This window comes from Mycteria americana, chromosome 4, assembly GCF_035582795.1.
Source record: "Mycteria americana isolate JAX WOST 10 ecotype Jacksonville Zoo and Gardens chromosome 4, USCA_MyAme_1.0, whole genome shotgun sequence".
NCBI classification, from domain to species: domain Eukaryota; kingdom Metazoa; phylum Chordata; class Aves; order Ciconiiformes; family Ciconiidae; genus Mycteria; species Mycteria americana.
This window is the reverse complement of record NC_134368.1, coordinates 62,095,405-62,109,167: the sequence shown is the minus strand read 5'-3', so window position 1 is coordinate 62,109,167 and position 13,763 is coordinate 62,095,405. Positions and strand designations below refer to the sequence as shown.

Sequence of the window (13,763 nt, the reverse complement as noted above, 5' to 3'; positions counted from 1 at the left end):
CCCTCGGAGTTAAATATATCAGACTCTGAATAAGCAGCATTTTGAAATTGAATATACAGGGCTTGGGAAGTTGAGCTTACAGCCTGCGTAATCAGCACAGATATTCAATTATCATTAAAATTAATAAGTAGGACAACAACCAAATCCCCTGACGGGTTTTGATTATCTCAGTCTGGGTATTTATCAGAATTACTCTGACACACTGAGTCATTGGGCTCTGGCCAACGGGCACAAGTTGCTCCTTAGCCCACTGCGGTTTCCTTTGCACTGGAAGCATCATGACACCCAACATAGGCAAAGACAACAAGTACCACACAAGAAAGGAGATGGATATCTGAAACTGTGCGAAAAGGTCTGATCTGGTCTGAAATCTGTTTCCAAAGTCAACTATTCATTTCATTCCTGTTCAGCAGCTGTATTCTGCCTCGCTGTAATTCTGCAGCAGAGCGGCTGCAGCCACTGCTTTTGCATGGAGGCACCAACCTGCTTGCAGTCACCTACCCCATCACCTAACACCACCTATCAATGACCACAACTCATTTATTTTCTGATCATATGGCAAGACATCTATAGTGATTGACATAACTAGCAATTCTTTTCTAAAGCTTCATCATTTTTAGGTTGATTTTTCCCAGCACTAGAACTGAAATCATCAGGGCTTTACCCCGCTATTGTATTAATCAATATCCATATTTTTAAGGATGTAAAATAAACTCCAGAATTAGCAGTGACGCAAAAAGCAGATATGCTGCCACTGAAGTTAACTACACAGGAACATTCAGTTATTCAATCTGGCATCAAAATAAAGCAAACCGTAAACCAGAAGGAGATTGTGTAATGAAGTGACTATCTCACAGGATTATACTTGTGGCTACAACTTTAATTGTGTAGTCTAGAAGGATTTGCGACAAACTGAATAATCTTACATTATTATAATGATTTGTAATCACAACACTGGCTATGATTTACAGGCTTACTATACATTTGCATTGCAATCAACTAAAACAGTCAGCACATGCCCTACAATTTGTAACAGCACTTAAAATTATCTTTTTAAGGAGCTCCAACAGCTGCCCAGTCAAACAGTTTGGAGGTTTGAAACCAAAGCAAAGTTCTCAAGTGTGAATATTCCCAATTTTTGAAGAAAATAAAGCTAAAATAAAACAAAACTGAGCACCCCCAAGGTTTCTGAACAGGTCACATTTTTGCTATCCTTTACTCTTGACTGAACCAGGAGTAAGCAATGCTGAGCAGACATCATAGAGAGCAGAAGTTATTTTGATGGCCCTCAACTGCAAGTGACAAACTTCAGGAATGACCAGAGAATCACAACATCAGTTCTGTAACTGGAGTTTGCAGGCTGAATATGCAAAGACAAACTCCAAAAAAAAGAAAAGAAAACAAAACAAAAAAATTGAGGTCCCAATGAAAAAGGCTGCCAGCACAGGCAGAAGGTGCTAGTTTTCCTAAATGGCTGGAAGAAAAAATAGCAAGTCCTCCTTTTCAGAAACAGCCAATTTTCCCACCCCACTTGGTATTTGCTGGGTACAGTTGGGTCTTGGGGATATCATCCCAGCAGGACTGCTCCCTACAAGCAGCACATCTGCATCACAGAGAAACTCAAACACCTAAAAAATCAATTAATTCTGAAAGATCACTTTCAATAAGCAGATATTTAAATTGCAAAGTCCTGTCATCACCTCCTCTCTCACCCTGCCCTCACCAGTTCTTGGTCTAGCTCACAGCCAAAGGCAAGGAAGGGGAGGGGCTGACTTGAACGAGAATAACACCAAGCCCGCAGCTCTTCCTCACAACCAGAACAGAACTGCAAATGGATTAATGGTGTACACCAACATCTCAAATCACATCAAGAAATACTCTATGCTATCTTCTCCTGCCAACTGCATCTTCTGCACAGCACTATGGACTGTCAATATTATGGGAAGAATCATTGCTGTTATAGGAAGACCTTTGAAGACAAGGGCCAGGTCACTTGCCTCAAAATATTTTTGCCGAAGTCAAATGAGAATTTTTTGCATCATAAAGGCTCAGTCCTTCCCCCCCCCTTCAGAGCCAAAAGTTCTCATCTTTGATACTGCAAGAAAGCATCCCAAGGAGGGTAATTATCCACAGAAAGCACACATCTTTACAAGCTTCTGGCTTATCTTATTTCAGCACAGTAACAGACCTACAGGACACTATTTTCTGTGTTTCAATATATAGGTAGTTCATATACACCAAAGTCAATAAGATGCACTGTCTTAAAGTGAAACCCGGCTTTAGGAATGGATAAAACTTTTCTAACAATTTAAACACATCTGCTTAAAATAGAATAATTTTTTTTTTCTGTTCATTTAACTGTCAACTGTTCATTTTGTTAAATCAAGAATTTAATATAATCAAAGCAGTGGCCTGATACTTGCTGGAGTAATGAACACAAAAGAGAAATAAGCAAGAATACACAAGTTAAATGCTTATCAGAGCATTTTGGCGAGAACAAGGTATCTAATAACACTTTCCTTCTTGGAAAGCAGCAAAAGGAGGCAAATCAAGGGCTCTGCTGGGGGTGTTTCAGCCTGGTCTGACAGATGCAGTTTTTAGAAAGCCACCAGCCACCTCCACTCCTCACCATCACCACCCCTCTCGTGGGAGCTGCCCCAGAGGTGCCCAGCTCAGCAGGCAATTCCTTGTCCTCCTCCTTCATCAACATGCTGATGCACAGCCCCCGCTCTTCTTGGGGGGGCCTTGCTTCCTACCAACCCCCAGGGCCTGACGCTGTCCCCCTGCAGCTATCTGGCAACTCGACCATGGATTATTCCTTACTAAGATCACTAAGATCATACAGGGGTAGGTGAGGATCAAACTGTAACATGCAAGTGTCATTCACTCCTAACTCTAAACCACTACTACATCACTGATGTGTTTTCAGTAAACCATCTTGAAATAGAAATAAGGAACAGTAATTTCCCATTACACATGGAAAAAATAATTGCTTTCTCCCCTAAATGCTCACAACTCCCCACAGGATGGCAGGGTCTTTAATTTTTTGAGGGTTTTGGGTGGTTTTTTTCCCCAAACCCTCTGACCAGGCAGGGGAAGCAGCAGCCACTGTTCAGCCCACGGGGTACAGACAATGGATCACAGCAGCTTGGCAGAATACAATGTCACAGTGGTAACGCAGAGATGACTGATAGCCAGGCGTCACCCACGTTCACTTCAACGGCACGTCATCATTCACGTTAGGAAGAGCCTAAGAGCTGGTGAGAGGAGCTACCACTTTTCTTTGGAGAAGAGTTAACGCACAACCCCCGAAAGGACGTATTTGCATCCATGTGTACTCCTGGAATCTCTGATCTGTTTTGCCACACTATTTTCAATATTAAAACTAACAGACCTCGTGATTACTGCCTGCCTTAGTCAAGCGCCCTAAATCGTATAGCTCAGCATGCTTTTTCCACCAAAATGAAAACATCTTAAGATAAATTAAGACTATAAAACCAAAGTATTTTGAGGCAAAAGGAGATTCCAACTAACACACTGGCATTTTCTTTCAATAGCCAAAAACTCAGTCCCGCCCTTCCCTTTCGTATGTACATGTAAGCCTTCAGCAACTGAAAAACACCCCAGTTTTGTGACCAGAACAAACAGAGAACACAATGCCACCATTTTCAAACTCTGAAAATCCTGAACCATTCCCATTAATAACTTGAAAAGTGGATGAAAGTTTGTTCTAATAGTCCTAGATGTTCAGCTGCTGAACTACTTCTTGAATAGCCACGTATCGGGACTTTGCAATAAAACAGCAGTCAATCAAAAAGCTCTCCCTACTGGTTGTAAGCTAGGTGATGGGTCTTCAAAAAAGCCCTCTAATTTTTGTCTTCATTCACTGTGCAACACACAAGGCAACCACTGGTCATGAAGACAAAATAGCAGCTTCCATCTTAACACTATTTTCAGGAATTTTGCATTTAAAATTTTCTCCTTCTAAACAAACCTACCATGTGTTTCCCTTTCCAAAGTTAGCATTCATTTTATTTCAGGTCTTTTGAGCTGGCTTTCCTGAATGAGTAACATGAAAAGAAAACCAACTTTCCTCGATTATAAGAACATTCAATAAATCAAACAGGACTGCAGTCTTGAATTTAGTTACCCAAATAAGCCATTAACCTGAATAAAAATACATGCTGTCAAATGGGGCAAGAGCAAGACCAATGCATTTTAAGTCTTATAAAAGGATTATGCAATTAAGTGATAAGTAATACACTGATAAAGATATTGAGCAGATGAAGTAGTAAGTAACATACTACAAAAATTCATCGACATAAGCTATAAAATCCTAATGCACGTTTTATAAACCCTGGGCTGTTGCACATGCATTCTGCAATGGTAATACTTTATTCTGCAAAGTTTCAGATTCTCCATGATAGCACTACATTTCTACATTTTAATTGTATGGTTACTAACTGTTGGATACCAATATTTCTGAAGTTGGCACAAAAGTAACAGAGAAAACAATGGTTTTAGAAGATAAAGCTCTTCAAAGCTCTTTTATCCCCAAACGTAATTCCTAGACACTAGAGAAAAAAAGACTTTTTAGCGTGAAAGGAGATTGTTTGCCCAATGAGCCTGTGTGGAAGAACCTAATGCTGACAAGTGCATTTACAAAATGATATACTGAAGGATCTGTCTTCATTTCTTCTATGGTGGATTTTCAAGACCAGGATAGTAATATGTTATTCCAGTAATACAGTTCTAGCCAAGATAAAGATTTGCTTTATTCTTAATCTTACTAGTATTAACTTATTTTATAGTACCTTAGAGTACTCTAGGCATTTTAGATCTCCTTTAATAAGACCTATGCCTCACCAGATGCTGCTCCCAAATAAAGGCTTGATTCATGTCAACAGCGTACAAAGCAAAGGGCAGCTAGGTGAGAGTCCAGGACAACAAGTTTAAGAGCATTCTCAAACGGAGAGAGAAGATTTAACTTCAGATGGGAAAGAAGATATGAGAAAGGACATGAATAAAATGGTGAGGCTATTCAGCGAGAACTGTTGTCTAGCATGAGGTGCTCTGGTTTAAAAGCAGCTACATACCATAGCCAATCTGTTGCAGGCATCAGAGAAGCAGATCTACAGGGTGTTAAATGAGTAACGGCAATGTGATTTTTAAGCAGGTCAAGATTAAAAAAGAGAGCTTAGAGAAACGAAAACAGATCTCGCCCTAGACAGAGTCAGGACAAGCTTTCAGACAGCAGGGCTTCAGATGTAGGGCTGGAAAGGGCCAAAACAGATCACCTGGCTTGTTCCTCCAGAAGAGATCAACTCTGCTTGTCCAGAGTAACAAAGATGATGGTTTGAACTGCTGTCAGAGACCTCCTGTGAAAGAAACCCCACAACTGCCCCAAAGTAGAGTAGAAAGTACTTTCCATCAAATTTAACCTGAATCAGCTTAGCTGAAACAAATCCTGTTTTTCTTATCCTACCCATTGCCAACTTGGGCAAGAGGTTATTCCTTTCTTCTCCAAGCATCTCAAGGTGGTTGTGGGCAAGTCCAATACTCTCTGCTACACTCAACTCCATCAGCCTTTCCACACAAGACACATCTCTCCATTGAAGAGCTGATCTCTTTAGATTTTGATTGATATTTCAAGCTCTGTGAAACAAATGCAGCTCTACAAGCAATGGCAAGGCGACCAACTTACCAGGGAAATCCACCCATTTGGACAGTAGTCAGCTAGCCGAACTCCACTCCCATTAACTCCAGCATCTTCAGTCTCACTCTGGAGCTTTCAGAGTTTGAAACGTGAACTCAGCACCACTTCAAAACACAGTTTAGTTCAATTATCACAAGGGCCCTGCACAGCTGCATTATTAACTTCTGGTGTCTTTTCAGACCCAAAGCTCAAGCTCTTATAATTATGCTATACAATGCAAGCATGCATGAATCACTCTGGCACACTAAATCAGGCGGCATAACCAAAAGAAAATACATCATCATGGCCCCATGGGATATGAGCAAAAATGACCATGTAAGCACATGAAGAACCAGGGGGAGGGTCACAGAGGACAGAAGTTTACATATCTACAGATACTGTATTTTACCTTAAGGAATCCTAGCAGAAAACAAACCCCCCATATCTTTCAACTCTACTGAAGTCAACACATCCCACATATTATTAATGTAGAATTCCTTTATTCTGTATATAACAGGAAAATTTAATTATTACTTTGGTTTGGATTACTCAGTTTACTTCAAATACTTAGATGTGCACTATGTTTCTTACCAACCTGTGCATGTACAAAAGCATGTACATGTAAACAAAGCAGCCAAATTGCAGGTTTTTAAGGTGTCATTAATATATTTTTTTTACATATTCAGGTATTACTTATTTCCATCATGCTCCCTGCTGCAGTATGAAATGAATTCTTGCTATGTTAGCAAATCCCCCTGATTCCTCTTCCACACTGGTCACAGCCGAGCAGCAGCATTTGCAGGAAAAAACCACAGGCTGCCAAAAGTACTGCCCTGAAAATGCCAATTATAATCATAGCTACATGACACAGCTCAATGGTGCCAAGAATCCTTCTTCTCCTTCCACTACCCCCTATCCCTACCCCTTTATTTTATTTCTATCCCTGAGGGCAAACACTGCCTCCAATCCAGGATTCCTGTATAAAATCTCTATCTGAACCAAGACTGACAGAGAACAACATGAATCTATTCGCAAACTGTGCTGAGTAATCTAAATCACCGTTATTTTTAACTTCAAAGGGGCACCCTAGGGTACCTGTCCTCAAAAGAATGAGCCAAAAATGCTGCTTGCCAAAAATAAAAAAAATAAAAAAAATCAAACCCAGCAATGTCCTACATAAATAAGAAGCAACGTGCAGAATCAATTTGGCTGAATTTACACCCCAACTTTCAGGATTTGGCCTTATTAACCACCAAAAGCAGGGGCAATTGCTTTCCCTCTTGCCGTTCATGTGCAACAAGTCATCCAGCTCTCATTTTCTGCAACGAATAAAGAATTAAGAACATCTCCACAGGACCAGGTTCCTTAGTACATGTTTATTTTCCTGTCTGAGCGTAAAAAAAAAAAAAATCCCAGCACATGGAGCTGTGCAGTGAGCCACAGCACACAGCCAATACCCCAAGGACCACAGAGGCTTTCCTGTTCTGTGCTACAGGAAGGTCAGGGAAATCAACGGGAGGTGCAGGAGATGGGAGAGGACCCATTACACAAAAGCAAAGCAGGTGTGCGGCACTCCGATTTGGACAGAAAAAGAGTACTTCTAAGCTGTAAAGAAATAAGTTTTAAAATAAACCCTGAAAGGAGGGAGGGTCTGAAACAAATAAATCAGCGCTATTATAGCCACTGAAAAAAATTCAGACATAATTGCTGAATAAATCAAGCCAGCTAAAAGAAAAAATGTATTTTAATCAGCAACTTTTGCAATTATCTGGATATTGTTAAAAGTGGCTGTGTTTTTACTTGGCCAGACCAAGTAAGACTGAACAGTGCAGGTTTACAGGGGGCTCTTTGTAGCTTCTCCCCTGCTATGGCTTTGCAGGGAGTCAAAATGCATCATGCAGAGTCACCTGCCAAATCAAGGGAGGAGAGGAGGCAATATAGCCTACAAACACTGCCCGACCCAGCTATTTCTCTCACAGCACTTACCGTTGTTCCTACTTCTGTGAGCTTCCACATGATAAAAATATATGTTTAGCACAGGCAAGTGCAGGCAGTTTCTGTAGGTCAGAGTCAGTCAGTGTCACAGCCACATATAACGCACACGTAAACCTCTGATGTGCCCAGTTTGGATAATCCTAAGCAGCACCCCAGGAAGAAATCCAGAGGTAAGAGACTCACAGGCTTTGCAGACCTGCTGTACAAGCATAGGCTTTAATAAAAAAACCTGACTGGTTTTGTTGATGTGCTTGGAGGGTTTTCTACTACACAAGAGGGACCAGACTTTTCTGATATAGCCTCTGGTAATTCCAATAACCTCCTTCAGGTTAAAGTAAACTTACATGAGCTGCAAAGCAAAGTCCAAATTGTCCCTTTGGCAGGTAATAACAGATCAATTCCCGACTTGAGCTGTGAAAGGAGCAGCGTTTCCATGCTGACCACACTCCACTGGCAGGGAGACAGTCCCTTTTCTGAGCTCCACGGCCATGCGGACCTCACAAGGGCTTTGCTCACACTCTAACAGATACAGCTGCAAGTTTAAGGGCCGACCGCACAACTGCTGCAAGCTGCTGAACCCGCGCAGCCAGGGAAGCGCCTCCTGGGGCAGCCAGGAAGCCACACTACCAGGATTCACTAATCCTTCAGAGCAAAGCAGCAGAGAGAAGAAAGCACCTTTTCCTGCATAACAGCCGGTTCTTCATACCAGGAGACATTGCTTCAACCCCTGCTTGGCCACAGCGTATTTCAGTCACTTTATTTCATTTCCACTGGTGCCTCAATACTCCATATGATGGGAGAGGAGGCTTTTTCTTACCTTCTATGTGCATGGGGGAAATGAAGGCCAGCCAGGCCGCAAGGATACTGGACACTACCAAAACCTGTACCAAATAAGCACCTAGCTAGACAAAGCTCTGCAGAGGCAACCCTTGGCTAAAGTGCTCCTCTCTCTTTCCCTAACGCCATTACTCGCTAGATGAGCTGGTGCACACTGTTTAGCAGCAGACCAAGGTCTGATCTTGATCAGCTGCGGTGCTTTATTTGGAATTACAGCCATGAAACAGGTCCACTGCTAAGCCTAATCTGTCTCCAGTCTGGAGGGTCAGTCTCCTTCCCATACACCACTGCCTTCATTTCCCAAGTTAAACCACATTTTCCCATTGTGTTCAGCAAAAATGAGGTGAGCAACAGGATAAATGAGGGCAGCTGGACCTCCCTGGAGCATCAAATGTCTTAAAGCTTTAAAACACAAAAATTACCATGGCACACAGCCATAATAAAAATGTAGACTATGACAACTAAAAAGGATCTGCCAAAAGCAAGCTCATTTGGCTTGACTGGACCTCTTACGTCCTTTATTTTGGTGGGGTTTTGGGGGGGTTTGTTCTTTGTTTTTTTAAATAAATGTGGAAATCTGTTTTCAAAACCTACCAGCTTGAGCCTTTGTGATACACAGATAACTTCTCCCAGGCACTCCCATACAACTACAAAGACTAAACATCTGCTTTCTGTAACAGCAGCTGTGCTCCTAGTGCAATCTCCTACTTCTAGCAGGTGTGGTTCTAGGAAAAATACTAAGTTTCCTTAAGATTCATAATAAAAATCAACTGGAGAAGCAGCAACACTAGAAGAGTTGAAGGCTGCTTCAAAAGTTAATGTATCTTCAGTTTAAACTATATCACCATTGAAATTGCTACCGAGTACTTGAAAAGTGACTACACTCTACAGGATAACAAAATACCATGCATCAAAAAGCTTACTTCAGCACATGGTCCACATCTACACACTGTAGTGTTGCAAAGTGTGACATATTATGACATTTCTGCCTCTTTCCTTGATGCGGGACTGTGCGCGGACCTTCCAAAATTTTCCCTAAGAAGATATCCTGAGATAACAAATTTGTATGAGAATACTTCAAAAAGAACAGCCTGCATATCACTGATCTCAATCAAAGCTCCCTCCTTTTCCAAATTCAAATCCTGAAGTGAGAGTTACTTAAAATATTTATACAAGGTAGATCTTTTTAAAAAATTAAGCAAACAGAGTATGACTGCAGCATAGCTGATTGCAGAGCAGATAAGGGGGTTAGAGAAGTAAGTCTGGAAAGACTTTTTTCAGTACTTGTAAAATACTGCAAATATATTAGGCCAAGAAAGGGACAATTGGGCTAACCTTATGAATTTTTATGATGTCCCATGAAAATAAAGAAGATTAAGAGGAGATTTCTGGAAATTCAAAAACCAACTGCCTGATTCACTTTTTATTTGTGGAAGTTAATTTAAGGAAAAAATCCTCCCTTTTGAGTCAGGAACCATTAATTTAGCTTTCGTGAATGCACCACCAGGTGCTGTTTGGAAACTGAGCCTGTAAGTATAGAAAGGTTTCTCTAAATAATGAAAAAACCACAACGGAGGCTTACGCATAGGATATTTAGCTTTTCATTTACTCATCTACACATACAGACCCAGGAATCTTCTCAACTCTTCAGGCCTAGTTATTTCTCTACTAATATTACAGAATCACAGAATCGTATAGGTTGGAAAAGACCTTTAAGATCATCAAGTCCAACCATAAACCTAACACTACCAAGACCACCACTATACCATGTCCCTAAGCACCTCATCCAAACGTCCTTTAAATACCTCCAGGGATGGTGACTCAACCACTTCCCTGGGCAGCCTGTTCCAATGCTTGATAACCCTTTCAGTGAAGTAACATTTCCTAATATCCAGTCTAAACCTCCCCTGGTGCAACTCAGGTAGTTGTAGAGAGCGATAAGGTCTCCCCTCAGCCTCCTTTTCCCCAGGCTAAACAACCCCAGTTCCCTCAGCCGCTCCTCATCAGACTTCTGCTCCAGACCCTTCACCAGCTTCGTTGCCCTTCTCTGGACTCGCTCCAGCACCTCAATGTCTCTCTTGTAGTGGGGGGCCCAAAACTGAACACAGTATTCGAGGTGCGGCCTCACCAGTGCCGAGTACAGGGGCACGATCACTGCCCTAGTCCTGCTGGCCACACTATTTTTGATACAAGCCAGGATGCCATTGGCTTTCTTGGCCACCTGGGCACACTGCTGGCTCATGTTCAGGCGGCTGTCAACCAATATTCCTGTAAGGACATTGGGAGATACAGCAACAGTGCTTTATACCATAGGAAAAATCTCTCAAGGTGTTCAAAAAGGAAAAATCTTCCATTAAGAAGTGGACACTGGGATCTTTATGGTGTGCCATGGCATCGACACATTGCTCCGTCGCATCTGCTCACATCTGACACACGGGTTATTCTGATGCCCACACATGCAAGGGGAGCAAGTTTAGTTCTTGGCTTTAAATCAATACAGAAAAAACATTGTTATAGACTCTGACCACATCAGGATTAGATCTTGAACTGAGCTGAGGATAAACTCAGCTCCCCATGTAACTTTCACATCCCTGCCATAACCCATGCCTGCAAGCATGCAGCTCATCTGAGTGAGGCTGCCATTTCTAACACATTCCTAAGAGCTGCTCTGTTGGAGGGCTCGGTCGCGCAGCATTTCTGTCTTGGGATGCTTTCTCACCTCGCATTGGGCGTCATGGCTCCCAGGAACTGGCAGGAATACTCAGCACCCTGCAAAAGTCAACCTTTCGAGATGGTACCAAAGCTCTGTTACAGTACAGCATTGAGGATGCCCCAGCCAAACCAAAGACCAAAAGTCACAGCAATGACTGCTCACACAATGCAGTCAGGCCAAGCACACACACTGGAGGGTATTAATGCATCTAAACTCCAGCACTTATTTCAGGTATCGAATTAGGAGGCCAGGTTCTTTCAGTTCTCAGTATAGTTAATGGTAAGGGACAGAGGCTCTTCAGGGTGCTTAAAACTCAGCTCCTGTGCCAGTGTTATCAGCTCCCAGAATTTTATCATGAGCCTGAAAAGTATTTCTGAACAGCCTTGTTCATTTAAAGCTAACAGTAATGTCCCAGACCCTGTGTTTCAGAAGAAAACTTTCAGAAAATTGTTGTACATTTACCCCAAAGGCTCAAGAAAAGAACAGGAATTTATAATTAAAAAAAAATTAAATAACCTCATGGATTTTTTTGGTGAGGGAAGGAGTGAGGGGGCTGACTCATTATATTTTTTTTTTTAATACTTGTGGCTGGCTCTACCGCATAAATAAATCAATCCCCTAGCCACATAGCTCCATTTTTCCAGTCACAGCTTGTTGTTTTATTTATTTTTTTCCCTCCATTGCCGACAGATCACTCCAGGGAGTTTTTAAACCCAGTAGTCTACTTTCCGAATGGAAACAGTTAGTATAATTTGTGAGACAGAAAGCAAACAACAGAGACTTACCCCATTTTTTGGGTAGGCTATCCATCCTAGATCCCCCATTACTGTGCGCGAGTCCAGTAAATTCACTGAAAATAAGAGAAAAAAAAACTGTTGAGGAAGATGGATGGATTACAAACTTCAGTAAATGTTTCAAGGTTTGGGTGGCTATGGTAAACAGGCTGTTTATAATTAACCAAGGAAGTTGGATTTTTGTAAAGCAGAACAACAATGCAATAACTCCCCTAACAATGAGGTCATACACTGAAAACAATTCTATATATGCATTACTTTATTCCTTTGAGATCTGCCACTGAAACCAAGTTGCAAATGCACTAAACTTTTGTAAGATCCAGACCCTTCACATTCTTAGGATCTGGTCTTTCGGGAGGGAATACATACATAATGCACACTGTGTGTTTACGTGTATATGCAAGACATACAACATATAGGTATACACATACACTCAAACATCTACGTGTGTTTATACACACATTTCTTCTAAGGTGGCATTATGTTTTTAGCATAATTAGGCCTTTAAGACAAAAATGAAAGAAACAACAGGCAGAGTTTCCTGATTATAATGAATTCAATTTATAAAGTATTTTATGGGCAAGTATTACAGTATTCAGGAACCTATTCTTTTCTCCCTCTCCCACATTTTTCCCCCCAAGTCTTTGACAACTTCATTGTAAGATATCCAAGGGATTTTTTTTTTCCCCACACAAAAATTCAGAATAGCTTTGTTAAGTCACATATGCAATCACCAATTTACATTAAACTGCAAAAAACTATTCCCAAGCTTATAACATTTCTTTCCCCTTATATTACCAAAATAGCGAGTAAAAAGTGCAAAGTAATTAAATCTACACACATTTAACTCAGTTAAGAAAAATCATAGCAGCTTCTGGTGCTGAGCTTTCACCTCCTGTACCCAGGGCTTTAAACGTCCAAGTTAAAAGTTTGTCTCTGAATCAACAGCTGTCATCCAAAAATCCGAACCTGGGAGGAACTTCCTTTAGTTTAAAAGTGCATGATTTCCTTCTCTTTGGATTACGACACTCGCTTCTCACAGTATATTTGTCTGCTTAATACATCACTTTTTGTACTCATGTCCCTCCTGAAAAAGAAGCTATTTCCTTGGGTTTTCAATTCCTGATCTCCACCCTATGTGCTCTTTAAAAATCTCACTGGAAGTTTTCACAATTGGATTTTAAAGACTTTCCAGCCCATGATGATCTGGGCCCAAGAACAAGCCTGAAACAGGCGGAGGTAGTTTTGCACTCACTCCTCTAGTACCAACCATGTAGGTACTTCAAGGTTGCTAGAGAAGAGAAACAAACAGGTTGCATGCACAAGTATAAAGCATGCGAGTATCATAACCCTCGCCCCTAGTACTTGTACCAGGCTGATTTGCTGTCTCTCCACAGCCAAATATACTCGTGCAAACACCTATGAAGCATACAGACCCTTCCTTACACTGGCCCAGGCCACCCCGCTGCAGGGCACTGCAGACAAAATTAGAAGTGCCACCAACTGAGTACCTCAGATATCAGGATTACACTATTTACAGAGGCATGGTAAGAAAACCCAGAAGTACACTATACTAAAAGGCATGCTCCTTTAAAATCTTAAGGAATATTTTAAAAACAAATGAAGATTAAACAACAGATTTAGTTTGAAAAAACAAAGTTTTGAGTCAGTTTGGTCTTAATCATTGTACTGTACTGAAGGCTGACAACTGTAGTCCCTTGTACACAAA

At 41.3% G+C, this 13,763-nt stretch overlaps 1 protein-coding gene across 9 annotated transcripts in view; it reads right to left on the bottom strand.

Annotated features, from left to right (window-relative positions):
* Window positions 1-13,763, bottom strand: part of EPHA5 (EPH receptor A5) — a 216,182-nt gene that overhangs the window by 188,216 nt on the left and 14,203 nt on the right. For all 9 annotated transcript variants that reach the window (XM_075500803.1, XM_075500805.1, XM_075500806.1 and 6 more), the window contains exon 2: window positions 12,026-12,090. In XM_075500803.1, coding sequence (XP_075356918.1) covers window positions 12,026-12,090 — 65 coding nt within the window. The remainder of the gene's footprint in view (window positions 1-12,025; window positions 12,091-13,763) is intronic.